Genomic DNA, 22,294 nt, shown 5'->3' with positions numbered 1-22,294 from the left:
ACAGACATCTGAATTATGTCGATAAATCTGATCAACATGTCGGAAGCAACTGTCGCAAAAGTTTTAACGAAAGGTTTGACAATATAGCTAAAACTAATCTTTCTCGTTCTCTTGTAGGGAAGCATTATAAAGCATATTTTGACAATTGTTTTAATGGCGTAGAACTACAGCAATATTTACTAAATAATGATATTCATGCTTGTGGAACTGTAAGAAGAAGACGGAAAATGGAGTCTAAGGACTTATAACTTGAGAAATTTATGGACAGAGCCGATATCGACTGGCAAATGAGTTTAGAAGAGCTGTTGTATTTGCAATGAAAAGATACAAAACTTGTTCGTTTTTTTTAGCAACTTTCACAATGCTACAATGCTGAGGATTTATGTACAGTGAAAAGAAAGAAAAAAGACGGAACTTCTGTGGATATTACATGCACCCATTTAGTCAGGAATTCTAACGAACATCTGAATGTTGTCGATAAATCTGTTCAACATTTCGCAAGCTATAGAGTAGACAGAAAACCTAAAAATTGGTGGCACAGATTATTTTGGCATTTCTTAGTTTTAGCTGTTGTCAACACTTTTATATCATTCAAAGACCGATTCACGGAAGGTAAACTTTGAATTTGAAAGAATTTAAATTTGCTGTAGCTACTGGATTAATTGGGGCTAATCCAGAACTACCACAGAGAGGAAGAAAGAGTACTAAAGCTATCCCAAATAGATATAAATCTGTAGTTCCGTATGAAAAACGGTTTGATAAGACTGCACATATGCCAGTCCATGACAGAAAGGTTCAATGTGCAATTGCAGTACGAGAGCAGAAACATATCAAACTAGATGACGTTGTTCGACACGTCAAGTATTTCTTTGCTTAACAGAAAAGTCGAATTATTTTTTAAATTCCATCAAAAGTAACTTTTTTACTTCTTTTTTTTATTTTAATCTAATGTTGTCATTTCCTAGCGATTTATAATAAACAAAAATAAAATTATTACACACAATATAATTTTTTATCTGTATTTGCTTTAGTTATTCAAAACCAAACCGAAAATATTTAAAAATAGTTCAATCCGTCCACAAAGGGTTAACCCTTAACGGTTTTTATAATATATACTTTTCAAATACAATAAGCCAAAAATTGTTAGAGTTGTTACTAAATGATTTACAAATTAGTCTCTGGTGATGTAAAATAGGCTCTATGCTAGGGTACGATTCAGTAAATAAATAAAGTATTTAAAACTTTCAAAAATGTCCAAAACTTTGCAATTTTTTAACATTCAAAGACTTTTGGACACCCTGATTAACATAGTAATGACACAATTTTTATTTACAGCGAATTCTCCCGATATGGATGAGTTTCCAGCCTGTAGCAGCTCTCCTTGTAACCACGGAGGCACTTGCATCGACCTACCAGCTTCAACATATGCCTGCGTCTGCACAGCTAATTTTACTGGTTTGCTTTGTGAACTTGAAATTACTCTTACTCAGTATGAAACTCCAGGTACGAATTATGATTAAATTAATATTAGTTTTTAATCACCTTATCAACTACCTATAGGTTTACGTGTTTAAAAATGCAATCAATTATGATCACTTTTTTCTTATTTAAAAGCCGATTGTTCTACACCGCTCGTATTCTTATGGCACATATTTCAATAAATAACTATTTATATAAGCTCTCGGTAGTGCGTCTAAACCGTACCTAGACTATATTCTCCCAAAGTTCGCCACTTCGCCTGTCCTTTTGGCTATCCATGCATCGCTGAGCACGACGGTGTTAGAGGAGTGAGTTAGGTTAGGTTAGGTAACAGAAAGAGAGATAAAAAATTGTACGGTGTCTAAAATACTTAACTAACCATAAAAAACTTAAATAAGGAAATTCTTGAAAAGACATCTCTTGTCTTTATCAGCACAATCCCAAAATTCAAGATTATACTTCAAGTATCCTTTATTATTCTACATTGTATTCGAGGTTTATATCAGAAATTGTCAGTGGCAATTTAGAAACAGACCTAGATGTGGCCTATCGTTTTCGTCACGTTTTGATGACCTACCTGCTTAATTTAATCTGATATCTGATTTAATATCTGAATAATGAAGATACCAGCCAACTTTTTATCTGGCCAGTCAACAGTAAGTCGGTCACTCATTTGGCTGATATCTTTTCTAGGATACAGATGTAGTCCTTGTTTTGAGTAGGTTTCAGTATGTTCCCTTCAAGTGAAATCTTTGACATTGACATTGAAAACATTGACCTCATATCAATGTTATTTGACCTTATTAGCTAAAAGGAGTGAGCTCTGAGGAGACTCTTTCGATCGAGCCCTAGAAGACCTGGTATGCTGGATTGTCCCGAAAAATTTTCGTACGCTTGTAGATACAAAATATCATCATTATAAGTGTTGTGAATCTTGGCCTGCTCACAAAGAAGTCGCCTCTCCTGTCGATTCCTGGCAACTTCCCTCCCTCTTTTAACCCTTAACATATGTAGGTCTTCTTCCACATCATCAATCCGTCTCCTTCGTGATCGTCCTCTATCTCTTGTGCCCTCTGGTTTTGAAAATGTTAATCTCTTCTTGTATTCGTGATCATCTGACATCCTAGCAATGTGTCCAGCCTATCTAAGTCTCTGCACCTTAATGATTTTCACAATATCTGGATCGGTTGTAGTATAGAGAATCTTAATGTCAAAGAACGTAGAGTTTTCTCCTTTACTTCTAACGCATGAGCTTACGTTTGGCATTGTTAGTTGGGTCAACTTAACTGACTTAGGTGGGATCCCAAAGTCTATCATTGCATTATATAATGCAGTTCTTTTTACACTGTCATAGGCTGCTTTGAAGTCGACGAAGAGATGGTATGTATCTATGTTATATTGTAGTAACTTTTCTAAAATCTACCTATGTGCTTGAATTTAATGTGTAGTTGATTTTCCAGCAGTAAATCTGCATTAATATTGACCAACAATAGCCTTTGTAAAATAAGTCTTTCAAACAATACATTGCCGGAGATTTTATACGCAGATGCTAGCAGAGTAATGCCTCTATAGTTCTTACACTACAGTTGATCATCCTTTTTATAAAACCACGTTTCGTTGTCTCCCTCAGTCCTCACAAATTAATAACTCTTTTGCATTTTTACTGTGAAGTATGTGTCTTTTTTGAACACTCATAGGTATGTGTTGTTTTTGAAAATTAAATTTGCTTTGAAACTATGAATGAATTGGGTAGAAATTTGTTTACTCCCTTAAATTTTTTGTTATTTGAGGGAGTAATATAGAGAATTTAATATGCCTGAATTTTTTTGACCACCAGTGGTATTAATATTTCTGATCTATTCCTTATAGCATTTCATGGCAAATCCTATGCACGACTAAGGTCGCTTAAAGCCTATCACAAACTAAGCATTGAAGTAGAATTCCAGTCATACACAGAAGATGGAGTAATATTATACAATCAACAAAAAGCAGATGGCTTAGGTGATTTCGTTTCACTTGCTATTGTAAACGGTTTCGTTGAATTTAAGTACAATCTAGGAAATGGAGCCGTAGTAATAAGATCTGTTGACAAAATCAAAAAGGGCGAAGATCATAAGGTTGTTATTAGGAGGTACCATCGGGATGGCGTCTTGAAGTTAGACGAATCTGAAGAAATTACTGGACAATCAAGTGGATCACTAAAAGCTTTAGATTTATTAGAAGACGCTTTTATTGGATATGTTCCAACAAATTACACAAGGTTAGTATATAACATAGATTAGTAGATCTTGCGTCTTATTTCCGTTATTACAATTAGATAAAAATTGTACTATAGATTTATTTTACAATCGTTGCACAAGTCTTACAAATTTATTCAAAAATAATAATGTTTCTTTTTTGTTTTGAACAATATTTTCACAATTTTTACCTTATGCTAATAGCATTTTTGGTGGTACTGTGGAATTTTTACCCATTAAAAACCTAGATGGTAGTACCCTTTCTCCACTCCATCATCTTCTGTTCTTCATAGGATCTGCTCTTCTCTTATTTTCTCCACTTTGGTCTCTCTATTTCTTTCATCACAGTAGCAAGCACACTACTCACAAGAGTCCAATCTTCCTTACCACGCAGCATCAGTTCAACCAGTACCTCCACTATCATCGTCTTACCTAAACCCCTCTCACACTTCTGTCTTCTTTTTACCCACCTATTGCATATAAGCAGATTATGATCCGCAATTTTCTCATACTCTCCTCAACGTACATACACACCAGTCTCCTCCGTGTCTATCCGTTTCAAGTATGAGCCGTAACAACCATGCGCTAGATGATAGTTTAACTCTACTACAAAACTGCCACAATGTCCGCTTACAGTACAGTAACCCTTACAAATCCTAAGAAGTATCGTTGTCTTTGTCTCCTTATGGTACCATTTGTTATTGAATGTTTGCATCAATCTCAGCAAAGTTATTTCTATGTTGACTAAACATCCATGTTTTGGTGTGCCATAAAATAGATTTTTCGCATCTTTTACCAATTCTATTTTTTTCCTTTATGGTTTTACTGTTAATCCCACTTACTTTTCTTATTACGGACTTTAATTACTTCGACCCCAGTCCTCTTTAATGTGTTTTCATTTAATGTTTACGTTTAGTCTTTTCTAAATATTGTTCTGAAGCTATTTTCTTGTGGCATTTTAAATTAATTTATATTTAAATGGGAATAAGCCACAATTAAAGGTTAAAATACGTTTATTGACGTTTCAATTTCCACTTCGGAAATCGTTCTTTTTTTAAAAAATTTTTGAGAACGATTTCCGAAGTGGAAATTGAAACGTCAATAAACGTATTTTAACCTTTAATTGTGGCTTATTCCCATTTAAATATAAATTAGTCTTTTCTATTTTACATCAGTTTGTTTATTTTTTCTTTTCTATTAGTTTAGCAATTTCATCGGTTAGTTTTTGGTTTTTTAAGATTAACTTTTAGTCTAGAGCAATATATTTGTAATTTCAGCAATATATTTTATGTATAGTCATTTAAATTTATCGGCTAGATATTATAAAAAATACCTAATGTTGTTGATGTTGATTGATTTTTAGAGTTTATGATAATATTGGTACATCAAAAGGCTTCCAAGGATGCATTAAGAAGCTGAGAATTGGTAGACAGGAAGTAGAAATCCATATGAGACAAGAGGAATGGGTTTTGGAAGTGAGTGGTATTTACGACTGCTTAGACCACGCTTGCAAAGTTTCGCCATGTCAAAACAAAGGAAAATGTTTAGAATCTGACCATTTATTTAAATGTGATTGTCCGTCAAAATATACTGGAGACTACTGTGAGAAGTTTGAAGGCTCTTGTATAGGAGAGCAGTGTATGTTTGAAACGGATTGCCAACATAAGAAACTGGGGATACCTTGTCAAGAAGGTAAGAATTTGTTATTAAAGTGTTATTGCGGAGATAATAGAGCGAAAAAAATATTTTTGTATTTTTTATTCCTATCTATTATATAAAAGCAACATGTTAGGTATACGGAAATAATTTATCTTTTTTAGATTTATTTTAGGTCAAAATTTTTTTGAATGATATAGGTATAATATTTTCTAATAAAAGAACAAAATTTATGTATACTGTTATAGCAACAACATATCGCATATAGCGGCACCTATAAAATGCATCGATGCGGATATCCTAGTTGATTTCTATTGCCTTAAAACCCCTAATTCCAATTTTTTATATTTGTATATACGCTTACTTACAATTTACTGCCAAAAATATATTCTAAATTTTAGATTTGCCAGATTGTAATATTTTGAGGACAATAATCTTCCGTTTCAGTTTGTTACAATACTGTATGTATTACGTAATATACTGTCACACTAATCTTTTATTGCGACAATTCGGACGCTTTTCTACCTCAGTTGCTTTTCGAATAATTATCAGTTTTTGAAAGCAGATGAATTAAACCCCCGCCTCCAACCGTTTGCACGTCAATGTCGAGGAAGCCCCTAAAAATTATATTTATTTTTATTTTTTATTCTAAATTATAACTTAATGTACTAGATAACCTACTTGTATATATTACTTTTTGTGTTGGTTTATACCATTTACAATATCTTTGTGTTTTGCAGATTTCAAAAACTTGCATAATCTTATACCAGAATTTAATGGAAACAGTTACATACAATTTCCAAAACTTCAAGGTATCAAGAAAAGATTTGCAATGGAAATCATTTTCAAAACCACAGCAGCCAATGGTCTTATTGTTTACAATGGGCAAATGAAGAATGGAAAGGGAGATTTTATTTCTTTAAATATTGCTCGAGGATATCTTCAATTTAGGTTTAACTTGGGAAGTGGAATCGCCAATTTAACGTAAGTACTCGAAAAATAACTTTTTTTTATAATTATTAACTAGCCATTTCAAAAAATCCAGCAAATACACTGTAAAAATTATTAGATAGGTGCATATAGAACGAATCGATAAGTGAGAATCGTCAATATACATATCAGCCAGGAAAATGTACTGATTTAGCGCTGTATGATCTTAGCAGACTATTATCATAGTTGCTGGAAGACAGACACATAGCAGTACATTGAGAAAGAGTGCAAAATACGATCTCTGTTTAAAGACCAGTATGTCAATGGAACTGTTAATGCACAAAGGTCTGTTAACGGCTCTAATGAACAGGAGTATTGTTTCCTTTGTAGCCGAAGCTATTATTGAAGCAATGGTACGAAGTAGTTGCTAACAAGGAAGAGTACTATCTCCACTTTTGTGGGCTATACTGATAAACAACTTATTAGCGACGCTTTACGGGGAAGTTTCTACTGCCTTGGATATGTAAATATATTGACAATCGTGGTTCAAGGATATTTTGCTAAACCAAAATGATAGTGTATGCCCTTCGTCCTGGGGGAGGTGGAGAAATGATATGGAAGCTGATGTGAAATCCACATATTCAAAACGCCAAACAAGAGTCCGAAGAATGTAACAAGAAAAATTTAGTCAAATTTTCCACGGACCTACTGAGGTATGCCGAAATAGTATTCAAAGGTTTTGATATCTATAAATCAGAGAAAAAACTAGAAGAAATATGCTATGCACCCTGTGGACCACTCATGACTGTGGAATCTCATAAAGGGCCGGGCTAAATGAGAAAATTTAATAATAAATAAAGCCTACAGCCTTTATTAAATATCATAGTTTACAAAGATCTTTAGTCATAGTTTTGTATTTTATATTTTTGCAGAAGTTCCAATCCAATTACACAAAATAAGTGGCACAGAGTTATAATATTACGTGAAGGAAGAGAGGGTAGACTACAAGTCGACAATTCTACAGAAGTTCGAGGATATTCAGGAACTCCATTAACAGAACTCAATTTGGAAACTCCGCTTTATATCGGCTCTATTAAGTAAGTAATATTAGTGTATAATAAATACATTTGATTTGTTTATTTTGATTGAAGTTTTTGTATGTGAACAATTAAAAAAAAATAAGCATGGGGTAGCTAGTCTAGGGGCAAAGGCGGGTTTCGTGGCCGATTGGGATTTATAAGATTTTATAACTGATTTTATGTATTATTAATCCGCTGAATCTTTAAAGAAATAAAACAATTAAATATATACCTAAAGAGCCTGGAATATACAAAGAAACACTAAGACATAGTAACAACACACCAAACATAACTGGCAATCCCAATCAAACATGGGAACATACAAAGACGTGAATTACAGACGCAATAAATATTACAAACCCCAAAGAAACCCCAAGGAAAGAAAAACACTGGATGACTGATGAGACACTGAACCTAGTAGAAGAACGAAGAAAAATTAGAAACAATGCTTCAAATCCAACAGAAACTGAAAACAAGATAGCAAATGTAAACAGACGCATAAAATCATCAAGAAGAAGAGACAAAAATAATCATATTAAAGAAATATGCAAACAACTACAAGAACATTCGACCATCAAGAACCTAGAGAACTGTTTGCCAAAGTAAAATACTTAACTAAAGAGTTCAAACCACAAAAGCAGATAATTAAAAATACTTTGGGAACGACCATCATCAATCCAGAGGGCATAGCAGCGACATGGAAACAATATTGTGAAATGTTTTTTCATAATGACCATGAAGACGTGAATCCAGAAAAAAAAATGACGAAAAGGAACCATATATTTTAAAATCGGAAATAGAAACCGCAATAAAAAAATTAAAAACTGGAAAATCTCAAGGAGAAGACGGAATCACGGCGAAAGCACTTAAATAAATGGGAGACATAGGAATCGAAGTAATGTTCAAACTGTATAATGAAATCTGGAACACAGGATGATGGCCAGATAATTGGTGTAAGCTCACTTTCGTACCCATTTATAAGAAAGGCTCGCCAACTGACTGTAATAACTACTGCACTATAGCCCTGATCTCCCACGCAAGATAAAGTTCTGCTAACTATAATTAACGAGAGATTAAAATCAATACTTCTACCACAGTTCCCACAACAACAATGTGGATTTGTTAAAGGAATAGGCAGACGAGAACAAATTCTCAATCACAGACAAATTATAGAAAAATCTAGAGAATTTAATCTAGAAACATATTTGTGCTTCGTCGACTACTCGAAAGCGTTCGATAATGTAAATTGGCATAAAATGTGGGGAATACTGAGAGAAATGGGTAACCCGAACATCTAATATACCTACTGAAACAACTGTAATCAGCAACACAGCAAACGCAAGAGTCAACAACATTTGGGTTTGATAACTCAACTGATTGAGCTTTGCTACAAAGATAGACTTTCAACACTTCAAACCCACTTAGACTTACCGGTCGACATTTCCCAGAAGTTTTTCCTGTCACAGAAAAAAAAGCTGATCCAACTAGAATGCGTGTTTTGTGCAGTAATACGAATGATGTATCCGGAAAGAAGTTGAGGTGCGAATCAAGGTACTACTGTCTTGATTGCGATGTGGAACTTTAGATGAAAAACGAACATACAATGCTCCAGGCAAGGTAGATAAACAAAACATTTTGCTCCTTAATCGGCCACCAACCCCCTTTGTCCCTAGGACTGAACAGAATACTATACAGGTTTGCGAAAAAGTCTGGCAACAAGGTTGTAATTTTAAAATTAATAAACTCTTAATAATTGACAATTATGGGATACTAAATGACATTGTGTTCTGCATTTTTTAGAGGAACCTTTTAGTTTGTATCGCTGCCATTACCAGATTTTTTTTAAATAGCAACTTAAATTGAGCGATTTATATTACAGAACATTACATGATATACATGACACAATAAACAATTAATTAAATAATTGGAGGAAATGTTTTCAAAGAAAAGCTTTAAACAACTGACATTTTCAACATAAAAAACTGAACAATTGGACTAAATTATAATTTCTTCCTTAAATTAAACATCCATTTGTATGTTGACAGTGATCAATCTATCGTGAAAGCTATGAATAGAATTGTTGATAATTTATTTAGTAATTGCCTGCATTGCACGGCATATGTGATCTTTTATTTTATGCAATCATTTACTTTGATTGATCTACTACCTTAACCGCGATTTTTCAGGTAACCCAGGTGGTAGAAAAAAATCAAGTTGTGTTAAATCTGCTATTTATTCTGTATATTTTTATGTAAATACAAGTATTTATGTAGGTATGTTTCTTTTGCCAAATTTGTTTTTTTTAACTTATATTTATACTTTAGGTACTACTATTTATTGATTTTTAATATACACCATTCAAAATTGGTTACAACAAGGTGTTAGTAAACCAAGAAGAATGGAGATGGAACAAAATAAAAAAGGAACTTGAAAAACATCCAAAAAACTAGAAAACTACACCCACACGAGGAACATTGATAACGACCAAAGCAACGGAAAGGATCTGACAATGACGACCAGGGCGACGAATAGGAATAACGATAGGAAAAAGCACGATGCAAAGGTAAACAAGGATGAGAATAGAAAGAAGATGAAAGATATACCGCAGAAAAAAGGAGAGATAAAAATGGGAACATGGAACGTAAGAAGCATCAATGGAAAAGAGGTAGAACTTGTAGAAGAAATGATCAGATAAAAAATAGAAATATTAGGAATAACGGAAACGAAAATGAAAGGAAGAGGTTTTAAGAGGATACACAAAGGATATTGGTTATTTTGGGTAGGAGCTGATGCAAAGGAGAGAGCAAAAGAAGGCGTAGGGATAATAATTGCACCGAATAGTCTACAATACGTTATAGAAGAAACATATGTTAACCAGAGAATATTATCGCTGAAAATGAAACTGATAGACGAGGAAATATGGACAATAATAACAGCCTACGGAGTAAATGAAGATGCAAAAAAGGAAGAGAAGGATAAATTTTTCGAGGAGCTCCAAATGCAAATTGACAATGGGGAAGAAAATATAATTGTAATGGGAGATCTAAACGGTAGAGTCGGAAATAATAACAATGGAATTGAGGAATGCATGGGAAAAGAAGGAGAAGAAATACTAAACAAAAATGGCGAAAGAATAATAGAAATATGTATGGAGAATAAACTTGTTATAACAAATACAAAATTTAAACATAAAAAAGTACACAAATACACGAGAGTACAAGAAAGTAGAAATGAAAAATCAATCATAGATTACTTTTTGGTAAGTAGCAACAAATGGAAAAGAGTACAAGACACGAAAGTCAAAAGAGGCTCAGAGATTGGCAGTGATCATCATCTAGTAATAATGAGAATGAGAACAGCAAAAGAAAATGAAGAAAAGAGGAGAAAGGTAGTAAATGAAAAAGTAAAAAGCTACAAATTAAAAGAAGAAAGATATAAGCAGATATTCCAAGAAAAATTTGACAATATTTTGAAAGGTAGGGCAAAAACTGCTAGTATAGAGGAAAAGTGGGAAAATCTCAAGACCAGCTTAATCATAGCTGCTGAGGAAACTTGCGGGAAGACAAAAATAGCAAATAATAGCATGAGGAGAACTGAATGGTGGACGGACGAAATACGAAGGAAAGTAAAGAACAAAAAAGAAAAATGGAAGAGATATCTAAGTACAAAGCGCCCTGAAGATTATGAGGCATATAAAGAAAAAAGAAAAGAGGTTAAAATAGCTGTAAAAGCAGAAAAAGAAAGGTCATGGGAAAAGTTTGGACTAAAAATGACAAATAATTATAGAGAAAACCAAAAACTCTTCTATGGCGCATTAAAACAGCTCAGACAAAAGAAAGAACACACGATGCCGAATATAAAAGACAAGAATGGAAAGGTAATAACAGAAGAAAACCAAATAATGGAAAGATGGAGAGAACATTTCAAAGAGCTAACTCATACAGACGTAGACAACATAGTGGAGATACAAGAAATTAATGAAGAACAAAAAGTAGAACCCATAACAACAGAGGAACTAGAAAAGGCAATTGAAAGAGTTAAATTAGGCAAAGCACCAGGCAAGGATGATATCACCCCGGAAATGATAAAATTTATGGGAATAGAGGGAGTGGACAGCATGAAAGAACTAATGAATGATATCATAAAAAGAGCAGAAATACCACAGGACTGGAAGAAAGACATTATACTACCAATACACAAAAAGGGCGACAAGAGAAACTGTAATAATTACCGAGGTATTACTATATCAAGTATTCCTGGGAAGGTATTCGCAAGAATAATAGAAACAAGAATAAAAACCCAAATAGAACCAACTATGGAAGATACACAATGTGGATTCAGGAAGGACAGAAGCACGCAAGACCACATATTCACAATAAGACAAATAAGTGAGAAAGTAATCAATAAAAATAGAGAAATACATATATGCTTTATTGATCTGGAAAAGGCGTTTGACAGAATACAAAGAAAGGACGTATGGAGGACATTAAAGGAAAGAGGAGTTGACAGGATAACAATTGATGTAATAAAGGATATGTACAATAATAATACAAATACGGTGAGAACCAACAACGAGGAATCCGAAGAATTTACTACAAGTCAAGGCCTCAAACAGGGATGCGTGTTGAGCCCACTGCTGTTCTCAGTGGTACTGGATACAGCAATAAAGAAAGCCAAGAGAAGAATGAGAAAACTAATATTAGGATACTGGCAAATGAAACAGACTCAACTATCAGAGCTTCTATTCGCAGACGACATGGTTTTGATAGCAGAAAACAGAGAAGACCTTCAGAACAACCTTGAAATCCTAGAAGAAGAACTGTCAAACATAAATATGAAAATAAATACAGAGAAAACAAAAACAATGATAATTTCAAATAAGAGAAAGACACACGCAATACAATTAAACGGAAAACAACTAGAACAAGTGGAACATTTTAAATACCTAGGAGCAATAATTGAATCAAACGGTAAACAAGACATGGAAATAAATGAGAGAATGGGACGAACAGGAAGCTTATTTAACACTATGAAAACAACATTTTTGGGAAAAAAAGAAATACCGGAGAAGGTAAAAACGGCAGTCGTTAAATCAGTAGTTAGACCTACAATCATGTATAATAGCGAGTCATGGACATTGACTGGGAGACAAAAATCTCGAGTCAATGCTATGGAAATGAGGTTCCTGAGGAAAATAGCAAACAGAAAGAGGACAGACAAAATACGAAACGAAGCAATCAGACAAAACCTAAAACTAGAACCAATAAACGAAAAAATAGTAGAGGGGCAACTAAGATGGTTCGGACACGTGTGTAGAATGTCGAATGAAAGATTAACAAAACGAGTGTTTGAAACGAGAATGCAAGGGAAAAACAAACGAGGAAGACCAAGAGTTAGGTGGGTAGACGAAATCAGAAAAGAAGTTGAGAAGAAAGGATTGACATGGGAAAGTGCACGAAATCTAACACAAGACCGGATAGCATGGAGACAACAGTGCAAATCTTAACCCCACCAGCCTTACACCTAACGGTAGAAAGGCTTAGGACTAAGTAAGTAAGTAAGTAATATACACCATACTTAGCATTTTGACACTTTAAAAACAAAATTTATTTTTTAATTTAAATAAATAAATTCCATTCTAGCAATTGGAAACAAATACACCGACTCTCGGGAGCTTCGAAGGGTTTTAAAGGCATTATTCAAAAAGTCACGTTTAATCACATTCCACTTCACATTTCAAGCCCATTACCAGATTGTACACCAGCAATTCCACAGAACGATTCCCATTGCGTTTTCAATATTGCCTACTACGAAGGCACACCTTGTCCACCAGGTAACAATCCCTGCCTCAACAATGGAATGTGCGTTCCAGAACTGGACAACTTCACTTGTAAATGTAATGGAAAATACAAGGGACGATACTGTGAAACAAGTAAGTCAGCAAGTTTTTTTATAATATACATTTTAGAGTGCTTTACTAATAAGTGTAGGTCTAATTAAGTTCTTTTATTATTTGAAGAGGTTAACGTTATAGTAAAAGTCCGCGATCTATGCGAGAAGTCTTTATTACATAAAATACACTGTAATGATGTTATTTACATGTACACAAAAATACGGATAATTGTCTGCGAATTAAAATATCGAACACCCCCGTCGTTAATTGGTTTCGTCTTTCGTCTTTTTCGGCGTGCACGATAATTTTAAGTCTATTCAGTTCTGGCGACAAAAATCGAATGCCGTTTAGCTCAGGAGGAATGTGTGATCTCGTCTACATATCTCCTGTCCCCTTCGCCCCTGAATCGCGTCTCTCTTATAGCGACTTAAGCATATTGTTTAAGTGGTTTCTTGCAGTGGCGTAACTAATGAATAAAACTATGCTAAATACTTATACTAAGAAATATTTCTACATAAGGTAGTATCTAATATATCAGTTCATTTTGTATATTTTTGTAACAAAAGATAAAGATTTCAAATACACCGTCGAGAATAAAATTAGGATCGCCCCGTAATTTGAATTTATTTTATAACTTATTATTCTTTTGTAACTATTTTCGATTGTTACATAGTTTACTAATAGATTGCTTAAACAAAACAAGGTTTTTTTGTTGATAGTTTATTGAAATTAATGAAAACGAACAATTTTCCTTTGATATACTAAATATTAAGAAATTTGTTGTATGCGATTTTTGTGAAAAGAGATTTTTCGAATTTCAGTAGCGAGTATTTCCTCCTCTTGCAATGATAACAGTTTGCAAACAACGAGACATGCTTTGGATCAGATTTCGGATCACATTCTGTAGAAGATTGGTCTTGCACAAATATATCGCGAAGCTCTCTTGAAGTTATGACAGCACATGTCTTCGTAAACGTCTCTTCATCTCACCCCAAACAACTGAACCCCCTATGGGATTGATATCTGGACTGCGAGCAGGCCAACCAAATCGTATGATTTGAACCTCGTAGAGATAATCAATTACTATCCAAGCAGTGTGGGGCCGTACATTGTCATGAATAAATGTTGCGGCATCTTTAAGAATAACCATAAACGGTAAAACATGGTCTTCTAGAACCTGTATCGGGTACCTGTGCGTCGTCACTGTCCCATTGTCGATAAAGACTAACTCAATAAGTCTCTCTATACTATAACTGACCCTCCAACAAATTCGCTCGGCGACACATGATTAAGCATATTTCTCGATCTTGGATGTCTCTACACTCTTACAGATTTGTATCATTCCGTAAGACAAAATCTCGATTCATCGGAAAACAATAAACGACTCCAATCCTGTATTGTCCAAGCCAAGTGTTCTCGTGCAAAATTCAATCTGGCAATGCTATGTTCTCATGAAAGCAGTGGTCCAGTTACTTTAGTTCGAGAAGATATACTAGCAGCATAATATCGCCTTCTAACTTTCCATTCTCTGACGTTTACGTTTCTCACTTCTTGCAAATGATTTCGAAGAGAAACTGCCGCGACAGTTCTTTTTCTCAAAGCACTAGAAACGACAAAGCGGTCATCTCTCGGTGTTGTAATTCTAGATTGACCTAAACCAGATCTTTGAATAAGCAGACCGGTCTCTTTGTACCGTCGCCATACTCGTTGTACACTCGAGAGACGTACACCAACGTTTCTCGCAGTTTCGCGCTGACCATGACCATCTTCTAATGCCGCAACAATCCTTGCCACCAGAACAGAACTTATGCTCATTCCAATACACTGACAGTGACAACACTACAAAAACTATTTACAATTGACTTAACACCGCAGCAACAAAAACTATACTGAGAATGGTTTTTAGGAATTAGGGTTAGGAGCCCTTTTCGTCTCTTCATCATTTCTTCTGTTGCTATTTATGAGTTTGCTCCAGTATTTACAAATATAATAAAGTCACAGAATCTAGATGAAAACTATTATAATACTTGCGCCAATGCAAGTACCTCCATAAAACGCAGTTTTGGTAATGTCATTACATCTCTTCACAAACCCAAATCTTCAAAATTAAAAAAACTGCACTCATCAAACGATTCATCTATATGGAAAACTCTTCCTGAAAATTTTATTGATAATCATACACCACCTTACGTTTCAAATTACCACCAACTGTCCTTAATGATTGATAATGACCAAGGCTTACCCGACATTATTAACGTCGTCAAACAATTTACAACTGATATGGTTGGTTTACTCCGTATTTTAAAATGCAGCTATCAATATACAAATAATAGATCAACAAGAACCATGTTTACAAAACTTCAAAAGAAACTACTTAACCATTTAGGGAAAGATATATCTGACTTAGATAGTGTCGAACCAAAGTTACATGAAATAATGTTAAATGTATTAGAAACCAACATTCTAACCCATGGCATATATTCCATGACTTATCTCAATTATGATTTTTTCGATGGCTTTATTTTTTTTCACGTATATAAATAAAATTGGTTTAATTTAAAATCTTAAAATTTCTGAAGATAAATTAACAGTATGTGTGAATTAATAAAAATAGTATTAATTTAAAAATAACACTTTTTTTACTTGCAGTCGCTGAAGAAAATATTTCAATCAAATTAAACGGCGCCACATATCTTCAGTATACAAACAGGGGATATAGAAGGTAATAAAACAATTTTTATTAAATCTACTAAAATCAAATCTAACAAAAGCAATATGTACTAAGAGTAAAAAATTAGAAGCTATTTGGATTTTCAAGGTATTATGAGGTATTACTCTGCAAACTCAATTTTAAATTAAGATTGAAATCGTTCAACTCAGAACTATTAATAGTTATTTCTAGGAAAACTACTTTCATTAGTAAGCTTATTCTACATCGAATAAATTGATAAATGTATTGATCATTATACTCTGTTTTTTACTCTTAGTAAACTTATTAATACGTTAACAATACTAACCATTTTACTAAACATTAGCGAAAATTTAACGAACGTTACTGACAACGATGAAGAAATTCAAAACAAAACTATAGAAGATGAAGAGATCGAACATGACAACGATTTTTTAGATGAACATACATTTGATTATGACGTAGAGGACTTAGAAGTTTTGTAAGTACTTTGACTAACATTTAACCATCTATTAATCTACATTTATATCATGAATAACATTTATTACTGATTAACTTCTACTAGCATACATCATAGTTTTTCTGATAATGTTGGATCATAGAATATTTTACTCACCTATCTCCAGTTGTTTATTAGATTTAATAATATTTACGACATCCTTATATGTTTCTACTATTTATCCTAAATCAATGTAGTAGACCACTAATGGAGGTTTAAGATTTCTATAAAGAATACTTTATAGAATTTGTTCCTTTAAAAAAACCTACAAAATGATGTTTAGTAAAAAGTACAACCGGAGATTCGTTATACAGTCGTATGGTACGATCCAATACAAAGAATTTTATGTATTAAGGATGTCTAAACACAATATTTTTTAATGCCATAAAGCAGTTTTAAGGTTGATCTTCACCCTCGATTAATTTGTTTCTGATCCTAGAGATGGCTCTACTGCGGCTTACTACTGTGGTAATTTTTTTATCTTAATCGCAGATTTCTACATGATGACTAGACTTCGGCAAATATGCAAATAAAAATGTAGAAAATATGCGCATAAATATGCACGTGTTTACCCGAAAATATGCAAATATTTTACAAAATATGCATACAAATAAATAAAAAAATCGTAAAATAGTAACAATTTTATTTAAAAAAAAAAGTGTACATAACTAAATATTTCCTACTATTCATTAAGATTTACATTTATTTTAAGTAATTACATCATTTTTAAGTATGAATAAACTTATTTAGAATTATGGTAACAATAAATGACCAAGTGGTGTTCAAAATTTTCTAACAAAAACTTGTGGCTTCTGTCTGAGTACATATATTTATATATGGAAAAACTTCGTTCAACATCAACTGATTTAACGGGAGCATTTTTCAAACTAACCAAAACATTTGGTTCTAAATTAATTGTTTCCGAAATATTTCCAGCTAGAACACTGACTACTTCAGAAAGAATATGGTAACCTTTATTTTTTTCCATAGTAGCTTCAAATTTTTTTAAAATATCTTTTCCAATATTACCTCTAACGTTCCGACAACATGACGCAAATTCTTTTATTAATGCTGTACTTTCGAACAATGACAGTTTTGGTGATTCTAACTGAGTAATTGTTTTTTGAACAAAACTAAAATTTGATTTTATAAATGAAAGTTCTTGTTGAAGCAAGTTACTCTGAAAAGTTTGTTTAGAATCCAAAAGAGATTGGGAACTTTCATCTGTTAACGTATCAATTATGTTCTTTATTTTAACAAAATGATCTGCATAAAAATTAGCTGCTTCTAACCATGTTCCCCATCGCGTTAAAATAGGTTGTGGTGGAAGAGGAATGTTAGGTAGCATTTCTTTATAAAGTTGAATTCTTATAGGAGATTTAAGAAATACTTTTTTGACACTGGATATCATGGTATTTACAAGAGAAAACTTTTTTCGTATTTCCTCTGCAACTCTGTTTAATCCATGCGCTACACAAGTAACATGTATTAAATCTGGGAAAAATATTTTTAAATTTTGTCCTGCTTTCACCATATAAGGAGCAGCATCCGATAAAATAAGCAGTAATTTATTAGAAGGAATAGTTGTCGGAAGAAAAAAAGTTGCTAATGTTTCTTGTATAAAACGCGAAATTGTTAAAGCATTTGTTTTCTCAAGTTGCTGGCATGAAATAAGATGAGATTTTGGTAAGGTATCTTCTTTAAGAACACCAATCAATAAATGAGCAATATACTTTCCTGAGGAATCAGTGGTTTCGTCTACAGATATGTAAAAATAATTATCTGCAATTTCTTCCTTAATATTAATTAACACCGACGAGTATAGCCCGTTCACATTATTTCTTCTTAGAGACCGACCACGACCGTTTGATGTTTTCCTCCTATTTTTCCTTTTTTTGCAATGTGTGAAGCAGTTCTCACATGTTGGTCTATCTGAAATTTCTTCTCACATGCTATGTATAAATAAAAATAAAAACCTTTATTTTAACCCAACCTTTAAAATATAAAAATATACAAGGTGTTTTTGGTTAATCAAATAACTGGTTTGGAAAAAAAACACTCGCTAAGTGTTTTAAATGCAGTATTAATCCACAAATTAGTTTTTGTTACTAACCATTAGTACATCATATAACTTATTTTAAAATTCAACAAAAGTTTTTTTTTTGTTAATTCAATTACAATAAAAATAATTGTGTTTTAGAATAGCTGACTTCATAAAAAAAAGTAAAGGTGAAAAATTTTTCTAAATACACACCATTGTATTGTACCATGGACAATTTTTTCTCACTAAAGGAAGCTATTTTTCATTTAGAAACAACCTACGAGTACTAAATTTCAAGTAAATACGTTTATTGGTTTTAAAGTTATTGTTGTTATTAACAAAAAGAATTTAATTTTTTTTAATTTTAACACCCTGTATCTCGAAAAGTAAATAAGTTTGACCCCTCATTAACTATATCGTTTTGTTCAATTTTTCGAGAAAGTCAAACGTTGTAAGTGTCATTTGGAAACACCCTGTATGTATGAAATATTAGATATTTAATAGAAAATATTAGATACTTACAATTTTGCCACAGACTGAACAGTAGATTTTTCCCATATCCATAGACAGCTCTTTATAAGGTTTAATCCAAGTTGAAGCACTGGTTGTTTCAGGCATTATAAAATCACAATCTTCCTTTTTGTTACGCACAACGAGTGTTTACGCTTTGAATATCAAAACAAAAATGATTTACAAATCTGAGCATCAAATTAGAAATGTTTAGGTACCTAATTCAATAAACTGGGAGATTTTGGAAAATCCCTAAAATAGGAACAAAACTATTAGCCGTTTACCTGCTGTTAAGATACAATAAATTGTAGATAGATTTGGGGATTAGATCATAAAATGCAAATGAGCGAACCCTTAGCGATTATCCAATAACTGAATGCCTCAGTGACCGAGACTTTCTAAGAATGTTGAGGGCTACTTAAATTGATCTTCTTTGAAATTGTAAATGTTTTGTACCTGTAGAGATTACGTACTTAGATCATTTCTTGATTAAAATGACTAAAAAATTTTATACAAGAATTTAAATAAATTGGTATGTTTAAAAATTTTCAAATACGGTATAAAAATCTGAACTTTTATGCACTTTATGCAAACTTTTATACAACTATGCCAAAATATGAAATATTTGCATAAAATATGCACAATATGCAAAATATGCAATATGCATATTTGCCGAAGTCTAATGATGACTCTGTAATATTTTCAAACCCTAACATAAATTGCAGTTTTCTATCATTATATCAATTGGCTGAGTTGCCAAGTTGTGTAAACAGTAATTTTATCAAATACCTACGCTATAACTTATAATACTAGTAGACCAAGTAAGCAAAGATATCATTAACACCATCTTTATGTATAATACTTTACTTTACTGCTCTGCTGTGTCAGTCGGAATATAATAATTATCTAAACAGTTTTATTCGTTTGAAGCGTTTCGAAGCCGAACGTAATGCTATCTATCGATGATAAATACTACCATTGTTTTAGATGGAGCCATCTCCCTACATTACAATTTGAAGGCGGCAGTTCAAGACATAATTCTTGTTTAACGAGATTTTTCATATGTTTAGGAAAAAATATTTAACGTTTTATTGCAAATATTTTAAACTTTTACAGTTTTATATATGTTGTTATTAAAAAAATTTTCGGTTTCTTACCAGTAACTTTATTATAAGCCGAAACTGTAAATTCAAAAATTTTCAAAAAATTCATAAGTATTTCTTATGATTATATCTTGATGCTGTAAAAAAAATTAACAAAATCCTATGTTTGGTTTTCCCGCTTTATACTTGGAAAAAAGTAGTTTTTTTGAGTTTTTTCAAAAACGAAAACATGAAGTTTGCTTAAAAGTTGTCAAAATACTTCTAGTCATCACAAATACCTTCTCAAATTTTTTCAAATTTTTTGAATTTGGAGTTTGTCTTTTGGGGGGTGCAGATCAACCTTAACGTGCGCGGGCTGTAAACGCCTAGAACCGTATAACTATGAGAGGCAAGGCCATAAATTTATATTTAGTAAGACGGTAAGCCTCATAAATGACCAATTTTTTGTGGACTTGGTCGAAAAGGTGAAAAAAAATCTCAAATTTTAATTGTATTAAGTTTTCTTATAATTTTAGAAGAAAACCCGAACGTGGAAATAGATATGAAATCAAGATACGCACATTTAGATCTGAAGGTCTAATACTATGGAGAAGTAAGAATAGAAATCAGCTTCAAAACTATCTATCCATTGCCATAGTAGACGGATATCCAGAACTCAGCTTTAATTTGGGACATAACGAACCATTCTGGGCTATAAGGTAATAATATTAATTTAGGTAAAGAGAAATAAAATAAAAATACTTACAATCAATTTATTCTAACACGAACGACCGGTTTTGCTCAATTTACTATGCATTCTCCGGTCTCCGGTACAGTAAACTAAGCTGAAAATACAAATTACTAACATTGGGGTGTTGTCTGGTACAAAATATATACAAATTATGCCAATAAGTAAGAATGTACAATTTTAAATTATATGAATATTACTTACATGCCAATACAAGGAGCGTTCTTATATTTCTTATTCGTGGAACCATACTTAAAACTTCGTTATTGTTAGCTTGTGTCTAGTGATCATTGGTTTTACGTGTAGTAAATCTGATGACCACCAAACACCAACTAATCAGATGTATTATTATTTATAAAGTTGTCCTAGGAACCGATGAAAAAATACTAACAAAACAATTTTAGATTCTTGAGAAACTCTTATAAAACCTGTTTTTTATATGACTGAATGCTATAACAGAAAAACTATCTGATGTGGCAAGACCAATTCAGCATCAGAAATAAAGCACAGTTAAGCAGATAGGAGATCCTGAATAAAAGAAAGATGTTTAAATATATGGATAGGTAACAACAGAAATCACAAAGATTAAATCAGGAGTACCACGAGATAATGCCCTTGACCCCCTTTTTTATGTTATGCACATAGGTACACATGACCTTCCAATATCTAGAGAAAAATCAGAATTGCACACTTAAATGTAGAACTGAAGTCAATAAAATAAAATTAGTGTAGGTTATCTTTATCAAATGCAGAGAAACAGCCCCACATCCTACATTAACTTGATATTACAGCTTTAAATATTTTAAGATAAATATATGTTATTTAAGATTGATTAATTTCTATTTCAGATCACGCACTAAAGTCGATGATGGCGAATGGCATTTAATTCAAGTAAGACGCAGAAAACGAATGGGATTCATTTCTGTGGACGGTCATAATACAAACAAAGGAGTTGCCAAAACAGGAGCCATTGCTCTTAGAACTAATTCTAAACTTTGGATAGGTAAGTAAAGTTTCCGTCATTAAATGTGGCTACGCCCAGTTCGGTGACGCGGCGCTCGAGGATGTGGGACCTTCTTGTCCGTTTTTTTGGATTTTGTTAGTATTTTTGGGACTTACGCCTTTTGTTAGTGTTTTATTAATTTTTTTGGTGGCCAAAGCCGTTTTTTGGGTTTTTTGCTAATTTTTAGTGAATATTGTTCTTGATTTTTCGTCCATCAGATTCAGTACGCTTATTTGTTTTAGGCCCCAGAATATGAACCCTTCAGTGACGTATCTTTGCAAGTTTGCAGCTTCTCTAATGCAGTTTTGTGCTCCTTGAATTTTCTTTTTGTTGCTGTGACTTGTATGACCCCATGCAGAGATGCATATGTAATTATTGGTAGTATGATGCTGTTTATCAGGCTTAATTTTGTTTTCATAACTAATTTGCTTCTTCTTCCCGTAAGTCT

General features: G+C 32.8%; 1 protein-coding gene across 1 annotated transcript in view; it reads left to right on the top strand.

The window, feature by feature from the left end:
- The window catches only part of LOC140451849 (agrin-like), a 714,345-nt gene that overhangs the window by 671,767 nt on the left and 20,284 nt on the right, over window positions 1–22,294 (top strand). Inside the window, exons 19-28 of the mRNA XM_072545755.1 lie at window positions 1,336–1,503; window positions 3,349–3,739; window positions 5,080–5,408; window positions 6,113–6,356; window positions 7,235–7,399; window positions 13,024–13,313; window positions 15,924–15,996; window positions 16,310–16,444; window positions 20,632–20,814; window positions 21,692–21,846. Of these exons, the coding sequence (XP_072401856.1) occupies window positions 1,336–1,503; window positions 3,349–3,739; window positions 5,080–5,408; window positions 6,113–6,356; window positions 7,235–7,399; window positions 13,024–13,313; window positions 15,924–15,996; window positions 16,310–16,444; window positions 20,632–20,814; window positions 21,692–21,846 (2,133 nt within the window). The remainder of the gene's footprint in view (window positions 1–1,335; window positions 1,504–3,348; window positions 3,740–5,079; window positions 5,409–6,112; window positions 6,357–7,234; window positions 7,400–13,023; window positions 13,314–15,923; window positions 15,997–16,309; window positions 16,445–20,631; window positions 20,815–21,691; window positions 21,847–22,294) is intronic.

The sequence above is a fragment of the Diabrotica undecimpunctata genome, chromosome 10 (genome assembly GCF_040954645.1).
Source record: "Diabrotica undecimpunctata isolate CICGRU chromosome 10, icDiaUnde3, whole genome shotgun sequence".
Lineage (NCBI taxonomy): Eukaryota > Metazoa > Arthropoda > Insecta > Coleoptera > Chrysomelidae > Diabrotica > Diabrotica undecimpunctata.
The sequence above is the reverse complement of the archived record's forward strand: the minus strand, read 5'-3'. Positions and strand labels throughout refer to the sequence as shown.